At 65.0% G+C, this 20,145-nt stretch overlaps 1 protein-coding gene across 2 annotated transcripts in view; it reads right to left on the bottom strand.

The window, feature by feature from the left end:
* Positions 1-20,145, bottom strand: part of PAPLN (papilin, proteoglycan like sulfated glycoprotein) — a 41,938-nt gene that overhangs the window by 9,027 nt on the left and 12,766 nt on the right. The window contains exons 3-18 of one of the 2 annotated variants that reach the window (XM_084892578.1): positions 18,562-18,677; positions 17,727-17,787; positions 17,340-17,442; positions 15,972-16,102; positions 15,203-15,326; positions 14,649-14,729; positions 14,263-14,435; positions 14,009-14,132; positions 13,240-13,366; positions 12,364-12,571; positions 10,619-10,801; positions 10,287-10,428; positions 3,384-3,624; positions 2,113-2,224; positions 1,663-1,801; positions 398-791 (exon numbers count right to left, since the gene is read on the bottom strand). In XM_084892578.1, coding sequence (XP_084748704.1) covers positions 398-791; positions 1,663-1,801; positions 2,113-2,224; positions 3,384-3,624; positions 10,287-10,428; positions 10,619-10,801; positions 12,364-12,571; positions 13,240-13,366; positions 14,009-14,132; positions 14,263-14,435; positions 14,649-14,729; positions 15,203-15,326; positions 15,972-16,102; positions 17,340-17,442; positions 17,727-17,787; positions 18,562-18,677 — 2,459 coding nt within the window. The remainder of the gene's footprint in view (positions 1-397; positions 792-1,662; positions 1,802-2,112; positions 2,225-3,383; positions 3,625-10,286; positions 10,429-10,618; positions 10,802-12,363; positions 12,572-13,239; positions 13,367-14,008; positions 14,133-14,262; positions 14,436-14,648; positions 14,730-15,202; positions 15,327-15,971; positions 16,103-17,339; positions 17,443-17,726; positions 17,788-18,561; positions 18,678-20,145) is intronic. The other variant, XM_084892577.1, reaches the window with a different exon arrangement.

Below are 20,145 nucleotides of genomic sequence, written 5' to 3' on the forward strand. Positions count from 1 at the left end.
GGCACAGCAGGGATGCACCGAACCCAGGCGAGGAGGGGGTGGAGGGTGGGAGGTGGGGGGTGGGGGCCGCCCAGGCCACAGTCACACTAACCTCTCCTGCTTCCTGTTGTTATTAATCTCCCCAAATCCCTCATTCCTACGCACAGGCCCAAGGAGTTCACAGGCGCCGCCCACCCTGGCCGGTGAGCTGGCGCCCCCTTTTACAGGCCAGCCCTCCAGGCCGGCGGACAGGCCGGGGACACGGGAGATCTGCGGTGGATCCCCCGCCAGGGCCTGGCTGCCCGCGCGTCCCCCGTGTCCAGGCCTCCAGGCAGGGCGGGCGGAGGGCGGCTGGCCTCAGGGCTTTAAATCCCGGGCCTGGGCCCCTGACACCCCACCTGGGGAAGGCGAGGCTCACCTGTGGGAGGAGCTGTGGGAGGGTGGTGCTGGCCGCCCCGCGTCTCCGCCCAGTCCAGGGGTGCTGGAGCCCAGCCCGGGGCCCCAGGGCCACTCCCCCGCGGCCGGGGGCTGGTGCGCGGCCCCGGGCCTGTGCTGGCCGGCCTCCCGCTGGCCTCCGGGGCTGCTGTGGGCGCTCTGGCCCGCGGCCCCCGGCTCCGGCTGGCGGGGTGCCTGCTGAGCCCCCCGGCAGCTGCTCATGCACTCCTCCTCCGAGGCGAAGTTGTTGGCGTTGCCGTGGCAGCCGCCGTACCAGAAGCGGTTACACCGGCCCACGGAGGCGATGAAGTACCAGCGAGGGGCCCAGTCTGTGCAGGAGCCCAGGGCGCTGGGCAGCAGGCACCCCACGGGGTAGGCTGCGGGCAGGAGCACGGACAGCACTGAGGCGGCCACCACGGCCCAGCAGAGCCCTGCCAGGAACTGCCCACATCCCCTCGGAGACAGGAGCCTTCGCCCCGGCCCCTCACCCAGCCCTGGGGGCAGTCTGCTCACTGCCTACACCTGGGCACAGAGCAGCCTCCGAATCATCCTGGCACCTCCACCCACAGAACCAGAGCCTTCCAGAAAGTCAGGCCTGGGAGCTCCCTGGACTGGGCCCCGCACCCCCATCCCTGACCAGGCCCGTGGAGTGCACACCCAGGGCACCCCAGGGCTTGACCCAGCCCTGAGCTTCAGGAGCCTGAGCAGATGCCCAGCGAGCGGCCCACCCTGTGCCCAGGCCCCTTCGCCAGCCTCTGAACACCCTCCAGCCCACCTGCCGGTGCTAGCAGCCCCCGCCCAGCATGGCCTCCCCTCCACGTTCAGACATGACTGTGACTGGCCCCTGCTCAGAGCCTCCTGCAGACCCAGACCAGCCTGCCTGGCCTCCAGCGTCTCCAGCTCCAGCCCCAATACCTCCTTCCAGGTCTCGCCCCCGGCAGGGCAGAGACACCCCATCCACAGGCACTGACCCTGCAGCACCTCTGCTCTGACGGGGCCTGAGCCCCCAGGGAGAAGGATGGGCCTTCCTCCTCTGTGGGGTCCCCACCTACACTCTGACCCCACCGCAGCCCGGCGGCCTCAGAGCAAGAGAACTGGGGATGAACACAGACCGCTGTTCCCGGCCTGGCACCCAGGGGGCGCTGGGTACACCCTCGTGGAAGAATGAACCAACCCCCGGGCCCAGGAAGGTCTGGCTTTGAGGGAGACCAGGGCCTGCCCACCGGGCTGAGGAGGGCACCCACTCACCGTAGCTGGGCCGGCCCACACAGCCCTCCCCAAAGGGGCCTGCTGCAGAGGCCACGTTGTCATAGCAACAGCCAAACTGGGAGCCGCGGCACTCGGTGGGCTCGCTCTGCTGGGCCTGGGGCTGCTGGGCCCGGGGCACCTGGGGAAGGAATGGGAACAGATCCGCTTCCTGGTGGTCGGATGGCAGGGAGAGGATGGCAGGAGCGGGAGAGACAGGCTGTGACACACACACACACACACACACCCCCCCCCCCCGCGCAGAACGCCAGCCCTGGGCAGATCGGGCCCGGAGGACAGCAGACGAAACCCCCAGCCCCAGCCGTCTCTGAAGCGTGTCCTGGAGAGGACACCCCAGGCCCACAGGCGCCAGAGGCCTCCTCCCTGCACGGCCCGGGCTGCGGGCACAGGCGGGGTGCGGGCTGGCTCCGCCCGCGTGAACGGGGCACTCACCGTGGGGGCCACTGCTCTGGACCCCGACCGCCTGTCACCGCCGTGAGCCGTGGCGCAGCCAGCGTGGTGGGGCCCCTCAGCCACAGACACCCCGTCAGGGCAGCACCCGTACCTACAGACACCACAGCCCTCTGCTCACCGCCGGCCCGCCCGGGCACCCTGAGCTTCCAGCACCCGGACTCCCTGCGCCGGGGCTGGCCAGGGGACGGTCCAGGAGGAGAGGCCGTGTCCCTGAACGCATATCCCAGCTCGCACACCCACCCCAGACACTAGTCCACCAGCCCCGGGAGCGGCCAGCGGGGAGGGCAGCCCTGACGACCGGCAGACCCTCAGCGCACACATCCCGCCTCCAGAGCAAGGCGGGACGGACCGGGCAGGCGGCCTCATCGCCAGACCCCCGGGGGAATGAAACAGAAAGAGGGTCAGGAAAGCCGGCACCCATTTCACCCACAACCGGGGCTTGGGAAGGACGGTGAAAGGAAGAGCAGATCCGAGCACCTTCCCCGGGGCAGGCCCTGTGGGGTCTGCTCGTCCTCACAGCCGCCCCAGCCAGCGGCTGCCACTGCTCCGATCGCAGCCGAGGAGGCCCGGACCAGAGAGGCTGTCACCCAGCACCCGCCAACAAGCGGCTGAGCTGGGACTCACCCCCAGGCCGCTGGCCCCACAGTCTGGGTCCTTCGTACTTAGCCCCTGAGGGAGTGGGGGCCTGGTTTGGACTAAAAGCTGGAACCCAACCCCGTGTGCCTTCCCAGAGCCTTGGGCGACAGCCCCACTCTGCAGAGGGAGTGGGCCTTCCACCCCATTCACAAAGCACAGCAGGAGGAGGCGCAGCCAGAGGAGGCAGAGTCAGGGCTGCAGCAACCTCTGTGGTCCCATTCCTGGGCTCGGCAAACCCACCCACCCTCTCTGAGTAGAGGCTGCTTTCCCCACCAGCGCCTCCCCCCATCACTGCCCCTCCACCACAAACACACACACACACACACACACACACACACACACACACACAGAGACACACACACAGAGACACACACACACAGACACATACATATACATACACACACACACAGACACACACACAGACACACACAGAGAGACACATACATATACATACACACAGAGAGACACACACAGACACACACACACACAGACACACACACGACACACACAGACACACACAGAGAGAGACACACAGACACACACATACATATACATACACACACATACATATACATACACACGCCTCTGACCTGGTGAGGGGAAGAGGCACCCACCTGCTCTGCTGACAAGAGGCCCCGGGGCAGCCTTGCCACTGCGGCCCGAGAGAGGCCGTGTGGCCATCGGGGCAGCAGCCGTGGGGGCTGAGCCTGCAGTCCCGGGGTCCCGAGGCAGCCCACAGGGGCTGCTGCGGCGCGGAGGCTGGGGCGGGGGCTGGCAGGCGGGGGCCCTGCTCTCCTCTGGGGTTACCCGGAGCTGAGGGCTGCTCCCGGGGTGCCCACCACTGGTCTCTGGAACCTAGAAAGACGAGAAAGCAGAGACACATGATGTGTCCTTCCCTCCACCCCCCCAAACCACTCACCCCCACCCCAACCTCATGCCCAGGGCCCTGGGTCGGGGCTTCTGCCAAGCTTCTCATCCAAAGCGGGGTCCCCCTGAGGGCCCAAAGACACCAGGGGACCCGGAGCAGGTGTGCACCTCCTGCCTGCTGGGAGCCGGCAGCCGGGCGGGAGCAGAGGGGAGGAGGAGAGGAGTGTGAGAGCCGTGGCCGCCCCGACCGGCCTCTGCTCCCACCCACGGGTCAGGCAGGCCTGGGGGACCAGCACAGCGGACGGAAACGAGCAGGGCCTGTGATTTCATAGGACCCTCCCCACGTTCTAAGAGCCTTTAATCCCATAGAAAGCACCAATATTACATGTTCAGCAAAAAGGAAAGCTAGATATAAAATTAGCATCTGTTTGATCCCAACTATAAAACACACACACACACACACACACACACAAAAGGTCATACACAATTTTTTAAAATTGGATTGTTGAAAGAACCAACCACCCAATCTAAAAACAAGCAAAGAAATTGAACAGGCATTTTCCCAAAGATACGCAAATGGCCAAAAAGCACATGAGATATTCAACATCATTGGTCATCAGGAAAGATGAGGTACTGCCTTCGCACCCACTACAATGGCTCTAATAAAAAAATTCTGAATAGCCTGGCCCATGTTTCTCTTTCCCTCTCCCATTTCCTCCAGAATCAATAAGAATATCCTATGTAATCCTAGGTAATAAAAAGGTAATATGCATATTAACCATCACTCCATCACAAAGATGCAGTGCCCATAGCCACAAGATGGCGGCGCCCAGTCCTCTCAGCCCTGCTGGATGGGTGGCTGCTGAGAGAGGAGAGTGGGCAGCATGAGCGCCCTGGGGGAATGCTCACTTCGTCGCCACGGCGATGAGGCAAGTGTTCCACCCCAGCCGTGAGGGCCTCTGGGCAGCGGGCACCGAGCGGCTGGCAGCGGGGGGAGGGGAGGGGAGAAGCTTGCATTGTCGCCCCAGCAACAAGGAAAGCGTTCTGTGCCCGGCCGCGGATGGGCCTCTGGGCCGCGGATGGGCCTCTGGGCCGCGGATGGGCCTCTGGGCCGCGGATGGGCCTCTGGGCCGCGGATGGGCCTCTGGGCCGCGGATGGGCCTCTGGGCCGCGGATGGGCCTCTGGGCCGCGGATGGGCCTCTGGGCCGCGGATGGGCCTCTGGGCCGCGGATGGGCCTCTGGGCCGCGGATGGGCCTCTGGGCCGCGGATGGGCCTCTGGGCCGCGGATGGGCCTCTGGGCCGCGGATGGGCCTCTGGGCAGCCAGCACGAAGCGGCCAGGCCCCACAGAGAGCCACTGGCACACGGATTCTCGCGCTGGGCTGCTAGTATAGATGTAATTATTTCTAATCTGAATAATAACTGTGGGAGAAGATGTGGACAGACTGGCACTGTCCTCATTGCTGGCGGGAATGTGAGTCCATCAATCCCACTCCTGGGCACAAACCGGAGAAATGAAAACCCACGTCCACACAGAAACGTGTGTGTGAATGTTTGTGGCAGCACCACCCGACACAGCCAAAGGTGGAAACGACCCAAGTGTCCGGCTGCAGACGAACGGGCAAACAAATGGTGGGGTGTCCACAGAAACAGCCAGAAACAGCAATGGCATTGGGGTGGGCAGGAGGAGATCGACCAAAGACCTCCATGCATATATGCACAGCCATGGACACGGACATAGCGTGGTGAGGGCCTGGGGCAGGGGGCGGGGCTGGTTGGAGGGGAGTGGAGGGGGGAGCTGGGGGACATCTGTAATATTGCCAATAATAATACATTAATTTAAAAATAAAAAGCAATGGCGTGCTGGTGCATGCTGCACCTTGGGGCACCTCAGAAGCACTTGCTAAGTGAAAGGAAATTTTTAAATATGGAAATAGAGAACTGTATAGACACTAAAGGTGTACGGATCCTTTTCCACCTTGAAGTCCAGATCGGCAAATCCATAAAGACGGAAAGCAGGCCAGGCCACCGAGGAGGAGTGGGGGTTCGTGGCGAGTGGTGCCTCAGTGGTGGGGGACGAACCTTTCTGACACCGGGGGGGGGGGGGGGGTGTTTGAGCAGCACTGTGACCCACCGAACAGCACAAGTTAAACACGTTGACATGTTTAACTGCACGCTCTGTGAGTTTTACCTCCGTAAAGAGTCCACATGAACAGTAACTGGGTTGCTAGAGGGAAGAACAGAAAGAGAACAATGAAAAGCAGTCTGGTCCAGGGCACATGCCTGGGCTGTGGGCTCGTCCCAATGTGGGGCGTGCAGGAGGCAGTTGGTCAATGATTCTCTCTCCTCATCGATGTTTCTCTCTCTCTCCCTCTCCCTTCCTCTCTGGGGGGAAAAAAATTAATTAATTGTAGAATTTAGAAGGTGGGTACATGGCTCCTCCCTATACAGTTCTCTATTTCCATATTTAAAGATTTCCTCTGTCTTGTTCAGCTGGGTAAATTTACTGAAAATCATGACTGATATCATTAGAATGGGTGAATGCTATGGCTTATTATACCCAATCACCATGACAGTTATTCAACATGTTTTTCATCATAAAATGCTGGAGAAAAAGGCAAAAGACTGAGTAAAGAAGACGGGAATTTTTAAATGATGAGTAAGACTTCGAGAACACCCCAAAGGCTCGGAGTGGACGTTTCTCGGTGCCCCGTGGGTGGGTGCGTGTGCTGGAGGGATGCGGGGATCCTGTCTCCTATCTGTCCGCGTTTTTCACATCTTCCAGCAAAAGCACATTATTACACAACGGAAGAAAGTTAAAAAGTGAACATTCCGTTCCCATGTGGACTGCATCTTGCCAGTCCCCAGGGGATCCTTACAAACTAACAACGTGGGGGTGGATTTTTCAGTAGATACAAATCTTTGTGTTCGTTTTATTGCCCTCCCACCCAGGCCCAAACCTCCCTCCAGCTCTGTCACCTCCCCACCCCCTCAGCCCCACCCCCTTCTCTCAGACCAGAGTCCTGGTCCCCAGCTGGCCCGGGGACTCTGCCTGCTGTCCTCCTGCCACCCCCGGCGGGAGGCCCTGTCTGCCACGCCCACCCTGCCTCCGGCTCCCCCGGACTCTCCCCACCCTCCGTTCAGGCTTCCCTTGGCGCCAGGACCCCTTCTCACACCCCCTCTGGGGCCAGGCCCTGCGGGGCCAGCACCTGCCCCTCGGCTTCTATCACTTCCACAGCCCGTGAATGCCTCCCAACTGTCCCCCCTCAGTCCGTCTGACCCTCGGGCAGTCTGACCCTCAGTCCGTCTGACCCTCGGGCAGTCTGACCCTCAGTCCATCTGTTTGTGCCCAGTTTATCCTCCCCAACAGCTTTCACGGCGTCACCTCTTCCCCCGGGACTTTCCTCGGCTCCTCTGGGCTCCCCTGACCAGTGCAGCCTGAGCCGTCCGTCACCACCTCGCCCCCAGGCTGAGGGCAGAGCACTGGGCACTGGGGATGGGGCCAGAGGGATGCAGAATGGAGTTTGACATTCGTTCATCAGGATTCACTTAATTTTAAATCCAGATACTGACGCTTGATTCATTTATAGGAAAACACCCAGTATATCCAGAACAACGTGGGTAGTCAGTCTGTCTGTCAACTGCACATTTTATGAAATCTAAATGTCGATCACCTGTGCGGTGAATGTTAGCATCCGAATGGAGCTGTGCTCTAAGTGCAAATTATATATTGGATGCTGAAGATTTATTTATCTTTACATCTTGTGTAGAATGAATGGAAAAATATCCCATTCATGATTTTTATATGAATTGCATGTTAAATAAAATTTTTATTAAGTATAAGTGTACTTATTTCCTTTTATTTTTATTTTAATGTGGCTCTCAGAAAATGCTCACTGCCATCTATGGCTGGCGTTTTATTTCTTTCTTTTTTTTTTAATTGATTCTTTACAGAGAGGAAGAGAGAAGGATAGAGAGTTAGAAACATCGATCAGCTACCTCCTGCACACCCCCCACTGGGGATGTGCCCGCAACCAAGGTACATGCCCTTGACCGGAATCGAACCTGGGACCTTTCAGTCCCCAGGCCGACGCTCTATCCACTGAGCCAGACCGGTTTCAGCTGGCATTCTATTTCTAGAAAGAGGAGGAAGCAGAGGTAGCCGGGTGTCCACTCCGACACCCACCCTCATGGCCTCCTCCTTTGACCCGGGTCCCTCCTCCCGAGCACCTGCCAAGTGCACAACAGCATCGGTGACAGCTAAAAAGCTCCCAGAAATCCTGAGGCTGGAAAAATGGTCACAAACCAAGTGGCCCTCACAGGGAAAGCAGACACAAACCAGCCCCTCACAGGAAGGACCTCAGCCACCACTGGGCAGACCGATGGCGATCGCAGCTTCTCCGCATACACTGTTTCCTGATTCCCCAGACTCCTTCCCACGGCACACGCACATTGTAAACTGCTGTGCCGGGGGGGAAGGGGGGTGGGGCTGGGAGAGGACGGGGGGGCGGGGGGCTGAGAGAGGACTGGGGGGGGGGGAACTGGGAGAGGACAGGGGGAAGGGGACACAGGCAATACTTCCAACAACAAGGGATTTTTTAAAATCGTTGTGGGTGGAGGTTCTTGCTCTAACACCTCAGCCTGGCCTGAAGTTCTGCCCGCTCCCCTCCCGCCCATGTGGACGCCTCTCGGGCAGGGAGCTGGGTCACAGGAGCCGAGGAGCCTCCTGCCCTGCTCACGGGGCCAGGCCCAGGGCCTCTCTGGCCTCTCCACCGCCACAGCCAACGCTTTGCTGCTCGAGACTGTGGCGCAGGCCTGGTGCCAGCACCTCCCCACAGCCTGGACGTCCCCTCCCTGAGCCGTCACAGAGTCAGGCTGACCCGTCACACGGACGGGCACGCAGTCAGAGCAGGGCAGGTGCCTGGGCCACATGGATTTCTCGGCAATGGAGCGGAGATCTGAACCCAGGTCCATTGTGAACTCCAGGCCCTGGTTCCTGGCCGCCCTGCCATGTGCCTCCATGGAATCCTACTGCTCCCCATCACGGCTCCCGGTCCCCATCACGGCTCCCATCACGGCTCCCGGGTCCCATCACGGCTCCCGGGTCCCATCACGGCTCCCGGGTCCCATCACGGCTCCCGGGTCCCATCACGGCTCCCGGTCCCCATCACGGCTCCCGGGTCCCATCACGGCTCACTGGTCCCCATCACGGCTCCCGGCTCCCATCACGGCTCCCATCACGGCTCCCGGGTCCCATCACGGCTCCCGGGTCCCATCACGGCTCCCGGGTCCCATCACAGCTCCCGGGTCCCCATCACGGCTCACTGGTCCCCATCACGGCTCACTGCTCCCCATCACGGCTCCCGGCTCCCCATCACGGCTCCCTGGTCCCCATCACGGCTCCCGGGTCCCATCACGGCTCCCGGGTCCCCATCACGGCTCCCGGCTCCCCATCACGGCTCCCTGGTCCCCATCATGGCTCACTGCTCCCCATCACGGCTCCCGACTCCCCATCACGGCTCCCATCACGGCTCCCTGGTCCCCATCACGGCTCCCGGGTCCCATCACGGCTCCCGGGTCCCCATCACGGCTCCCGGCTCCCCATCACGGCTCCCGGGTCCCATCACGGCTCCCGGGTCCCCATCACGGCTCCCGGCTCCCCATCACGGCTCCCGGGTCCCCATCACGGCTCCCGGGTCCCCATCACGGCTCCCGGCTCCCCATCACGGCTCCCGGGTCCCCATCATGGCTCCCGGGTCCCATCACGGCTCCCGGGTCCCATCACGGCTCCCTGGTCCCCATCACGGCTCCCTGGTCCCCATCACGGCTCCCGGGTCCCATCACGGCTCCCTGGTCCCCATCACGGCTCCCTGGTCCCCATCACGGCTCCCGGGTCCCATCACGGCTCACTGCTCCCCATCACGGCTCCCATCACGGCTCCCAACATGGCTCCCGTGTCCCCATCATGGCTCACAGGGTCCCCATCACTAGTATGTCAGGGCCCAGCATGCCTCTCCGCCGAACCAGGCCACCCCCACACCCAGCCCAGCCCTCACACCGAGCAAGTGCTCACCGGTGACCCTCCTCCAGAGCTCCTCCGGCCCGGGACTCCCTCTCCCAGTGGGGACAACGGGGGGAGGGGGGACAGACGCAGAAGCAGTGTGCGCAGTGTGCAGTGTGTGCAGTGTGTGCCGTGTGTGCCGTGTGTGCCGTGTGTGCCGTGTGTGCGTGCAGTGTGTGCAGTGTGCCGTGTGTGCCGTGTGTGCGTGCAGTGTGTGCAGTGTGCCGTGTGTGCCGTGTGTGCAGTGTGTGCAGTGTGTGCCGTGTGTGCCGTGTGTGCCGTGTGTGCAGTGTGCAGGGACCATCTTTCCTGGCTCCTCCCCGCACTGCCCTCAGTCAGCACACACTGAGTACCCTCCCGCCTGCAGAGCCGAGGGCTGAGGGCAGGAATGGGGAAGGCGGAGACCGGCCCTCAAGACGTTGATAACCAGGAGGCCCTGCAGGTCAGATACAACCTCCGCAGCCTGGAGTGACCGCAGCACGGAGCTGTGGGCGGGCCGAGGGACGGCTCTGAGGGCGAACGGGCGGCCCGGTGGGTGGGGGCTGCGGAGAGGCAGGGTGGAGGAGGGCAGGCCCCTCCCCGTCCTTACCCGGAGGAGGCGGGCAGGGCTGCGGGCTGCAGGGCTCCTCCTCCGCAGGCCTCCGCAGCGCCAGGCTCTCGCAGTGGCCGGGTGGCCCGATGGCACACGCCACCTGCCGTCTCCGCGTGCCCGAGCCGCAGCTCTGGGAGCACTGGACCCGGGTGAGAGGAGGCACAGCGTGTGACAGAGAACACCGGGCGCAGGAGGGGCGCAGGGAGAGAGGGAGGGCGGGAAGGTGCTGGCAGTGCCTGTCAGACCCCAGGACAGGCATCCGTGCAGCCAGCACCGGAGACCAGGGACCAGGGACCAGGCTTGGGCGGAGGGATCGGGGCAGTGCTCACCGGACTCCAGGCGCCGACGTGCCAGGCCTGGTCCCCGCGGCGGGGGCAGTCGCCGCGCACACAGGGCTCGGTGAGGGGCGGCTGGGCCTCCGGGGAGCAGGCCTCGGCGGGCAGCAGGGAGCCCTCCTCGGCCCGGCAGGTGACGCTCCTCCTGCGGGTCCCCGAGCCGCAGCTGACGGAACACTGTGAGGCCCGGCGTCAGCGCAGCGTGTCCTCACCCCGAGGAGCCACGCCGGGTCACACAGCGGAAGCCTACTGCTCACAGGACCAGAGAGGCTGAGGCACTCCCCTGAGGCCACACAGCCTGAGCCACGCATGCCGACACCAGGCCCAGGTGCATTTTCCACCTCATTCCCTCATTCGACAAACGGGTGTCAGAGCCACGGCCAGCAGCCCCGGACTGCGAGGGCCCCGCCCTTGGCCCAGCCCCGCCCAGCGGCCCCTCCTGCCGAGGCAAAGCCTGGCCGCCCGGCCGGACCCGAGGAGGAGAGACTGGAGCAGGGGGCTGAGCACCTGCTCCTGGTCCCAGCTCTGGCCGCGGCTTCCGAGCCCACCCAGTGGGTGACTCGACTGGACCTGTTTCTGTGGCAAAGTACAAACCTCCCAGCCCTCCCAGCCCCAGACCAGCTGCTGCCTCCCGCCCTCCCTGCCGCCTAGCCTCACCTCTCCCCAGGGCCTCTCCCCTGCCCGCCCAGCCTCACCCCTCCCCAGGGCCCCTCCCCTCTCTGCCTCACCTCTCCCCAGGGCCCTCCCCTCCCGGCCTCACCTCTCCCCAGGGCCCCTCCCCTGCCGCCTAGCCTCACCTCTCCCCAGGGCCTCTCCCCTGCCCGGCCTCACCTCTCCCCAGGGCCTCTCCCCTGCCTGCCTCACCTCTCCCCAGGGCCCCTCCCCTCTCTGCCTCACCTCTCCCCAGGGCCCCTCCCCTCCCGGCCTCACCTCTCCCCAGGGCCTCTCCCCTGCCGCCCGGCCTCACCTCTCCCCAGGGCCCCTCCCCTGCCGCCCGGCCTCACCTCTCCCCAGGGCCTCTCCCCTGCCCGGCCTCACCTCTCCCCAGGGCCTCTCCCCTCTCTGCCTCACCTCTCCCCAGGGCCCCTCCCCTCTCTGCCTCACCTCTCCCCAGGGCCCCTCCCCTCCCGGCCTCACCTCTCCCCAGGGCCCCTCCCCTGCCGCCCGGCCTCACCTCTCCCCAGGGCCCCTCCCCTGCCGCCCGGCCTCACCTCTCCCCAGGGCCTCTCCCCTGCCCAGCCTCACCTCTCCCCAGGACCTCTCCCCTGCCGACCTCACCTCTCCCCAGGGCCCCTCCCCTGCCCGGCCTCACCTCTCCCCAGGGCCTCTCCCCTGCCGGCCTCACCTCTCCCCAGGCCCCTCCCCTGCCCGCCCGGCCTCACCTCTCCCCAGGGCCCCTCCCCTCCCGGCCTCACCTCTCCCCAGGGCCCTCCCCTCCCGGCCTCACCTCTCCCCAGGGCCCTCCCCTCCCGGCCTCACCTCTCCCCAGGGCCCCTCCCCTCCCGGCCTCACCTCTCCCCAGGGCCCCTCCCCTCCCGGCCTCACCTCTCCCCAGGGCCCTCCCCGCCCGGCCTCACCTCTCCCCAGGGCCCCTCCCCTCCCGGCCTCACCTCTCCTCAGGGCCCCGCCCGCCCGGCCTCACCTCTCCCCAGGGCCCTCCCCGCCCGGCCTCACCTCTCCCCAGGGCCCCTCCCCTCCCGGCCTCACCTCTCCCCAGGCCCCTCCCCTCCTGGCCTCACCTCTCCCCAGGGCCCCGCCCGCCAGGCGGCGCAGCGCTGCAGGCGGCAGGCCCGGGTGGCGGCGGGCTTCCCGGGCAGGCCCGCGCACTGGGCCTCCTCCACGGCCTCCTGGCCGCCGGCCCCGTCGGACCAGACGCAGTAGACGGAGCGGGACTGGGAGCCGCCTCCGCAGGAGGCCGAGCAGGGAGTCCAGGGCCCCGTCTTCCAGCTGGAGGGAGCAGGAGCAGGAGCGTGAGGCGGGCCGGCAGCGGGGCCGGAGCCCAGGCCCCAGGGGGCCGCCCTCACACCCAGGAGCCGACTGGAGGCCCCCGCCCGGCCTGTCCTCTGACCGTCCTGGCCGTGCAGCCGGGGCAGAGCGCTCGGCACACAGGCCACTCCCCGGCCCCCTCGCCACCCCCCACCTCTGCGTGCTGGCCCCGCACCGCGGAGCCGGGCTGCCTCCCTCCCAGCTTCCCTGTCCTCACCCACATCTCCCCGGGGCCACAGCCCTGCGGCAACTGTGCCTGCAGGTCACCCGTTCCCTCGGGGCCCGCAGGGGCCAGGCTCTGGGGTGCAGGGAAGAGGTGCTCTGTGCACGGACAAAGGCAGTGCAGCACCCTCGGGCCCTCTGCCCAGCCCCTGGCCGCCCTGGGCACCCGTGTGCCAAGCCCCCGCCGGCTCAGACAGACGGGGCCTCTGGTCCCCTCCCGGCCCCCCAGCCGCCAGCCTGGACGCCGGGCACTGTGCTCGCACTCAGGGAGGCCAGAGACGCCGGGGCCTGGTGCTCAGGCTCCTCCGCTGCCCTTGTGGGGAGCCCTGGGTCCCCCAACCTCTTTGCTCAACACCTCCAGCAGCCGAGGCGCCCCAATCCCTCCCACCCAGGTGTGTGGGCCTCACCGCTGGGTCTGCGGGCAGGGGTGCGGGCTGCAGGGGCGGCGGGCGGCCGGCCGGGGCTGGTGCTGGCACAGGTGGTCGGGGTAGACCTCGTTGTCGATGGTGCAGAACACGGGGCGGGTCTGGTGGCCTGCAGGGGCCCGCCGCGGTGGGAGCTGGTGAGGCCTCCCTCACCACACGCCCTCCCTGGGCCAGGCACCCGCCGGGCACCTCGACCAACCTCAGGCGCCCCCGGGGAAGGGCCAGGGTCATCATCTCCCATTTACAGATGAGGAAAACTGAGGCTCAGAGCTTTAGCTACGAGGGACCAATACCCACCCCCAGCCCCACCCCGACAGTGGCCATGGGCTCCAGGCTCCGCCTTACTGCCATGGAACCTTCTCCTAAGCCAGTGTTTCCCAAACTTTTGACATATGTGAACCCCTTTTACAATTTTCGTAACACCGAGTGCCCCTCGTCCTCATGAGAACGTAGAATTAGGCGCAGCTAAGCACGGTGCAGTGCATATCCCCATCGAACTCCCTGTGCATCGCGGACCCCCACCAAACTCTTCCCGTACCCCTGGGGGTGCGCGTCCCACACTTTGGGAAACACTGCCCTAAGGGATCTGGTTCTCCTAGCTCAGGTGGGGGCCCTCTGTGGAGCCTCTGTCCCCGGGGTTTCCCCCACGGTGACCCCAGAACCCGCAGATGTCTCAGGTGCTGTCCACCTCCCACCCTCCCCCCACGGGGCTGGAGCGGGAGGAGAGGGGCCGTCCGGGCCGCGGCCTCACCTCCGCCGCACTCAGCGCTGCAGTCGCTCCAGGAGCCGTGGCTCCAGCGGGAGCCGGGCTGGGGGGCGCCCAGGGGCAGGTGGTACTCGTAGCGCACGCCCGGGCCGGGCTCCTGGCTGATGAGCTGCGGGGGGGGGGGGGGGTCCTCCCTGAGGCCTGTGGCCCACGCCCCCCCTCACCTCACCCCCAGCCCTCCCGCCGGCCCGGGCCCCAGGGACCCCTCCCCGGAGGCCTCTCCCGCCCGCCCCGCTCACCTCGATGACCAGGGGCTCGGAGGTGGGGCCGCGGGCGAGGAGCCGCTCGGGCGCCCGGTCCCCCTCGGCGCCCCGCTCGTAGTGCAGGAGGGTGCTGGCCGCGGGCAGGGCGCGGGCGGCCTCCACGGTCCAGTGCCCGTTGAGGTAGTACTCGCCCCGGACGCTCTTCACCGCTGGGCAGGGCGAGCCCCCCACCGTCAGCTGCCGGGCCGCCAGCCCCCCGCCGGGCCCCGCCGCCCCGCGCCCCGCCGCCCCGCCGCCCCGCCGCCCCACACCCCCCCACACCCCACACCCTCCACACCCCACCCCACCCACACACACACACCCCCGCCGGGCCCCGCCCCCCCACCGCCCCGCCGCCCCACACCCCGCGCCCCCGTCCTCACCCAGGATGTTCCTGCTGGCGGCCGCCTCCTCGATGCGGATGCTGGTGGCCCCCGGGGGGACGATGAGGATCTGGTTGTAGCCTGGGGGAGCGGAGGGGGCACGCTGGCGCCCTCAGGCCACCGAGGGGCTGGCCCGGCGGGCACCACGCCCCCCGCTGCACCGAGGGGGTCAGGGCAGGGCGAGCAGGGGCCGCAGGGCTGGGCTGCCTCGGGGGGAGGGTCCCCAAAGAGGAAACAGCTTTGCAAAGGCCAGTGGAGGGCAGGCTGGCTCGGGCACCCAGACCTGCCGGAGCAGGCAGAGGGGAAGGGACGAGAGGGGGCACTGAGGCGGCAGCAGGACAGGATTACATGGGATGCTAGGGCAGAGGCGGGAACCATCGGGGGCCACGGGCTCCTGGGAGAGGGTTCGGCCTCACATGACCTGAGCCATGACCCCGGGCCTGTCAGGCACGACCTGAGCGCCCGGTCAGCGCTGTGAGCCGAGCAGCCCACGGGCGGGGAGGGCCCGGGCGGCGGACCGGGTCTCCCCTGTCCGGGGCCGTCTGGGGACCCACCTCTGCGGAGGTCACTGACGTCCAAGGTGCCGCTGACCGGGTAGCAGGCCGTGCCGTCGCCCCCGCACTGCAGGCACTTGTCCTCCTGCATGGTCGAGTCGAGCTTGTGGTCACAGCCCACAGCCTGAGGGCGGAGAGGGAGGGGAGTCACCCACACACCGGGACTCGAACCCGGGCCAGGGAGGAGCGGTGACGACAGTGGACCCAGAAACAGCACAGGCTGGGAGCGTGTGGGTCCGCGGATAGGTGGATCTTTTTCAATAAACAGACTGGGGATTTTGGGGGGATTTGCAACAACCGGAGAAGCCTCTCGGAGGAGCCACGAAGCTTAGAACTGCCGAGGGAGGGCTGAGCACACGTGGGTCCGGCCTGGGGCTGCCAATCCGCCTCTTCTGCCCGCTCGGCACCCAGCTCCCCTTCTAGGCACTTCCTCTGGGGACCCTCTCTCCCTCAGAGCTTGGGCAGAGCTCCCCACAGTGGGTCTGGGCAAATGGGTGGGCTGCAAGCCTCGCTCAGAGGATGGCTGAGGGGAGCCCCAAGTTAACACAAATCAGAGGCAGCCCAGGTCCCTGAAACCCCTGGGGATGGAACTCCTTTCCTGGGGAGGCCTCAGGCCGGGACAGCCGGGCCTGGAGCTGGTGGGGCCGTCAGTCCCCGAACCCCGGGGAAGGTCACAGGGCCTCGGTGACGAGAGGCGGCTGAGAGGCCGGTCGGGCTCACGAGGGCCCGGGCGCTGCGTGCAGGGAGCCCGGCGGGGCCGGACACTCACCCGGCAGGCGCCATCCACACAGACGTCCGGCCGGCCAGGCTCGCAGGGCGTCCCGTCCGCCACGGCCTCCCGGAGCGTGTAGTAGAAGCTCTCCCCCTTGGGGATGCAGGCCAGCTCACACTTGTTCGGGGCTGGGGAAGGCAAAGCGGGGAGTGGAGCCCCCAGGGACGCTCAGGCCTCGCCGAGCCTCCGCGGAGCACGGGCAGGGCCAGGAGCACACAAACGGGGGGTCGGGGGTGTTGGGGGGAGCCCTTGGAGCAGCCCCCCTAAGGGGCTCAGAGTCCCTCTCCCCTCCCAGGGAGAGGGGTGTTCTCCACCAAACTGCTGCGTCTCTGGGGCTCGAGTCTAAGGGAATCCCAGGACAAGGAAAAAACTAGACCCTCGAAGAGGTCCACCTCAGAATGACCTACCCTAACCCAAGTGCTAGCAATCAGGGACTCTCTGGAGAATGACCTATCTGTAGGATGTTATGCACATTAACAATTTTGTTAAAAGTTATAAAAACTTGCCTGGAGGGCATGGCTTAGTGGTTAAGCATCAACCTTTGAACCAGGAGGTCACGGTTTGATTCCTGGTCAGGGTACAGCCCAGATTGCAGGCTCCAATCCCCAGTAGGGGGCGAACAGGAGGCAGCTAATCAATCAGTGGTTCTCTCTCAGCATTGAAGTTTCTCTCTCTGTCTCTCTCCCCTCTCTCTCTCTCCCCCTTCCTCTATGAAATCAATAAAAATAAATATATTTAAAATGTATGAAGACTTGCCCTGACTGGGTGGCTCAGTAGGGACACTGTCCTGTACCCCGATGGGTTCAATTCCCAGTCAGGGCACAGACCTAGGTTGCAGGTTTGATCCCCCGTCAGGGTGCGTTCGAGAAGCAACCAGTCAATGTTTCTCTTACATTGATGTTTCTCGCTTACTCTCTCTCTAAAAATCAATAAAAAACATCCTCAGGTGAGGATTTTTTAAAAATGTATGAGGACTATACAGAAATGCAGGAAAATGCTTATCACAGAATGCAAAATGGTACCATGTCATAATTACAAATATGTCATCACATAAAGTGATGTGAAAGGGGCCAGAATGAGATGTTAGCAGTGACCCTAGAAAAGAGGTGGGGGTGGGGTCATTTTGTCTTGTTTTAATTTTTACGTTGCTCTAAATGTTTTACAACCAGCTAAAGAGCCCGGAGTGCTGATAGGATGGTCACAACCTCCACCACCAAGCAGGCACCCCTCTGTGGCCCTTCTAACCTTTCCTCTGTGCTTCTATAACAGGGACATATTGAAATCGTTCTCAGCACATTCCTCAGAACTCAGGAGGAGCCACACCCCAAAGGGCCGGACCCTGCAGGCGGACGCAGGCACACTCACCCGCGTAGTAGGGCAGCCACCGGGGCCGGCGGCCCTGGAAGTCGAGGCCGTCGAACTCCTCGCACTGCTCCGCCCGGAAGTCGCGGGCACCTGGGGGGCAGCTCTGCGGGCAACGGGGCCGGGAGGGAAGGTGGGGACCCCTGGGCTCTGCCGCCCACTGGTCCCGGGAGGCGGGGTCCGTCCCCCCAACGCCTGCTGCTTCGGGGAGGCGGAGTCTGGGGCTCCCCTGGGGGGGGGCTGCTACAGGGGGAGCCGTGGAGGCTGTCACTGGGCTGTCCCTGGGGGAGGAGGGGACCTCCCGCACCCGCTGGGCAGTGACAGGGGGCACCCGGGGCCTGGATGGGGGGGGGTGGTCTAGGAAGCTGGCCCTGCTCCCTGCGCGTGTACCTCAATGTGGCAAAGGCGGTGTCTGCGAGTGGGGCCCACGCAGCTGGAGCCCCCGTCTCTCCTGTGGACAAGAGCACCGGTAACCAACACCCAACCCTCCGGGGACTCCGGCCTCAGCGGGGCTCCTCTGAGGGCCAGAGAGGGCAGGTCCATGTGTGCGTGTGCGTGCGTGTGCCTGCGTGTGTGTGTGTGTGTGTGTGTGTGTGTGTGTGTGTTGGGAGGGGGGCGTGCACACACGCATCCCCTCCGTGCTAGCGGTGCACTGAGCCCTGGTTTGTATCTGGGCGGAGACAGCCCAGCCGTCCTGCAGTTTGACCACCTGGCGTGCTGCTGCCCCTGAAGGTGAACGTCCAGAGGAGCCCCGATGCTGCTCCTGGAGGTGAAACAGGGTATAACACCCCCCGCCCCCTGGGAGGCCATTCTGCCACTTAAGGGCACCAGGCACTTAGAACAGAACCTCACTTTCCTCTTCACACCGGCTCAGAAGTGACTGAAACCCACGGACAGACAAGGTGTCTCCGCCCCTTCTTCTGCGCCCACCCCGCTCCAGCACCTATGGGGCCCAGGGCACACAGTAGGTCTTAGGTCACGTGAAGGGCAGGATCTATAGGCGACAAAGGCTGGAGGCAGAGACACCGCGCAGGCGAGCACCGCGGACGGTTACTAACTGGCCGGGAGCTCACTGCCCCTGCCAGAGCCCCGGAGCGGGGAGGGCGGGGATGAAGCAGGAGGCCCCAGCGCCCCAGAATATAGCTGATGACGGAAGTCAAGCGGAAGCAGCAGGAAATGACTGAGTTCAAACACCCCATCCACGCTGCCCCCGCCAGCCCCCTACCTCTGCGAGTGGCAGGAGCGCTCCCTGAAGCTGATGCCCCCTCCGCAGGTCCAGCTGCAGGGGCTCCAGTCACCCCAGGGGCCCCAGACGTCACTCTGCCGCCTCAGCTTGGGAGCCTGGGGGGGGGGGGGCGGGGAGACGCGCCCAGGAGCCGGAGTTGGCACCTGCCGGGCACCCGGCACAGCCCCGTCAGCCAGCTTTCCCCAGGAGGAGCCGGAGCAGGTCTCTCATCTGTCACAGCAGCTGTCACCGCTGCCCCGGCTCCTTGCCGGCTCCGTGCTGGCGGCAGAGGACTGGCCCCTGGTGATGCTGCCCACCGGCCTGTGCAGAGTCTGGTTGGATAGGCACGGCGGCTGCAGACCGCCTGGCAGGGAGCCCTGGTCAGCCAAAAGGGTTTTCCCAAGAGGGAGGCCTCACAGGCGGGGAGGATGGCTTTCGGGCAGGTGCGCCCGCTTCACCGGGGCCTGGCGTGAACGGTCACCGCACGCCTCTTCCCGCTTCTGCCCTGGGCGGTGACCTCGCTTCTGGAAGGATCTGTGGTTCTGGCCCATTACACTACGTTCATCTACTAATCCTAGGAGGGGCTGGGGGAGAGGCGCTGGGCGGACTCCCAGGGGTCCCCCAGGAGCTGCCTTCCCCTCCTCCCGTTGTGAGAGAACCCGACTCTCCGCTGGGCACCAGGCTGGACCCGTCCGTTCCCCAGACTCCTGCAGCGAACGCGGCCGAGTTTGTCCTTCTCGTCGGTGGATGCAGTGCCGGGCAGCAGCCCCAGGCATCGCGAGAGACAGCTTGCACGGGCCTCTGTCCTCCCCCTGCTGCTTGGAACGTGGTTTGACAGCAGCCTGCTGCTCCATGAGGGAGCTCAGGAGCAGAGGCTTCCACCAGGGGAGCCAGGATAGAAGGGTCTCCGCGGTCTGGCTCCAGGGGCTCCAGTCCCCCCAGGTGAGGGAGGCCCCACACACCAGGGCTTCTGACCCCTGGGCAGTTAGTGGAGGAGGGGTCGCCTCTCTCTCGTTGAAGGGCCTGCCATTTGCGACTCCGAAACAAGAATCTATCCTCACAGACAGTTTCCCTCCAGGAAGACCTGACCCCCTGCAGCTGCGACCAGATGTCCACGTGCTACACACGTGTCCTCTCGTGTCCCCCTCAGAGCAGCCTGACGTCCGGGCACAGCGGTGAGGAGGCAGACGGCTGCCCAGTGTTTCTGAGGGAGAAGGTACCTGGCAGGGCCGGGCACTCTGTGAGCCTTGGCTGATTTCACGCACAGCCAGCCGGCGGGGGGCGGGGGAGGGGGCGGGGGGGGGGCGCCAGTATTCCCACAGGCATGGGCGAGGGAGCCATGCATCAACAAGTGGACGCAACAGCTTCGCACGGGCCTCTGTCCCACCCCCTCACCGGGGGAGCCCAGGGAGACGGCTGAGCCCCCAGGAGCTGGGCAGGCGAGGGCTGACCACCGCTGCCAGGAGGCAGAGGTGCGTGTCCTCTGTGCTGGAAGGGACTTTATTTTAGAGCAGCACCATCTACGAATCTCGGGGGGGCGGGAGAATCACTCCCAGTTTCCAGAGAAAGCACTCAAGGCCTAAT

This window comes from Pipistrellus hanaki (assembly GCF_964339955.1).
Source record: "Pipistrellus hanaki genome assembly, chromosome: 1".
NCBI classification, from domain to species: Eukaryota; Metazoa; Chordata; class Mammalia; order Chiroptera; family Vespertilionidae; genus Pipistrellus; species Pipistrellus hanaki.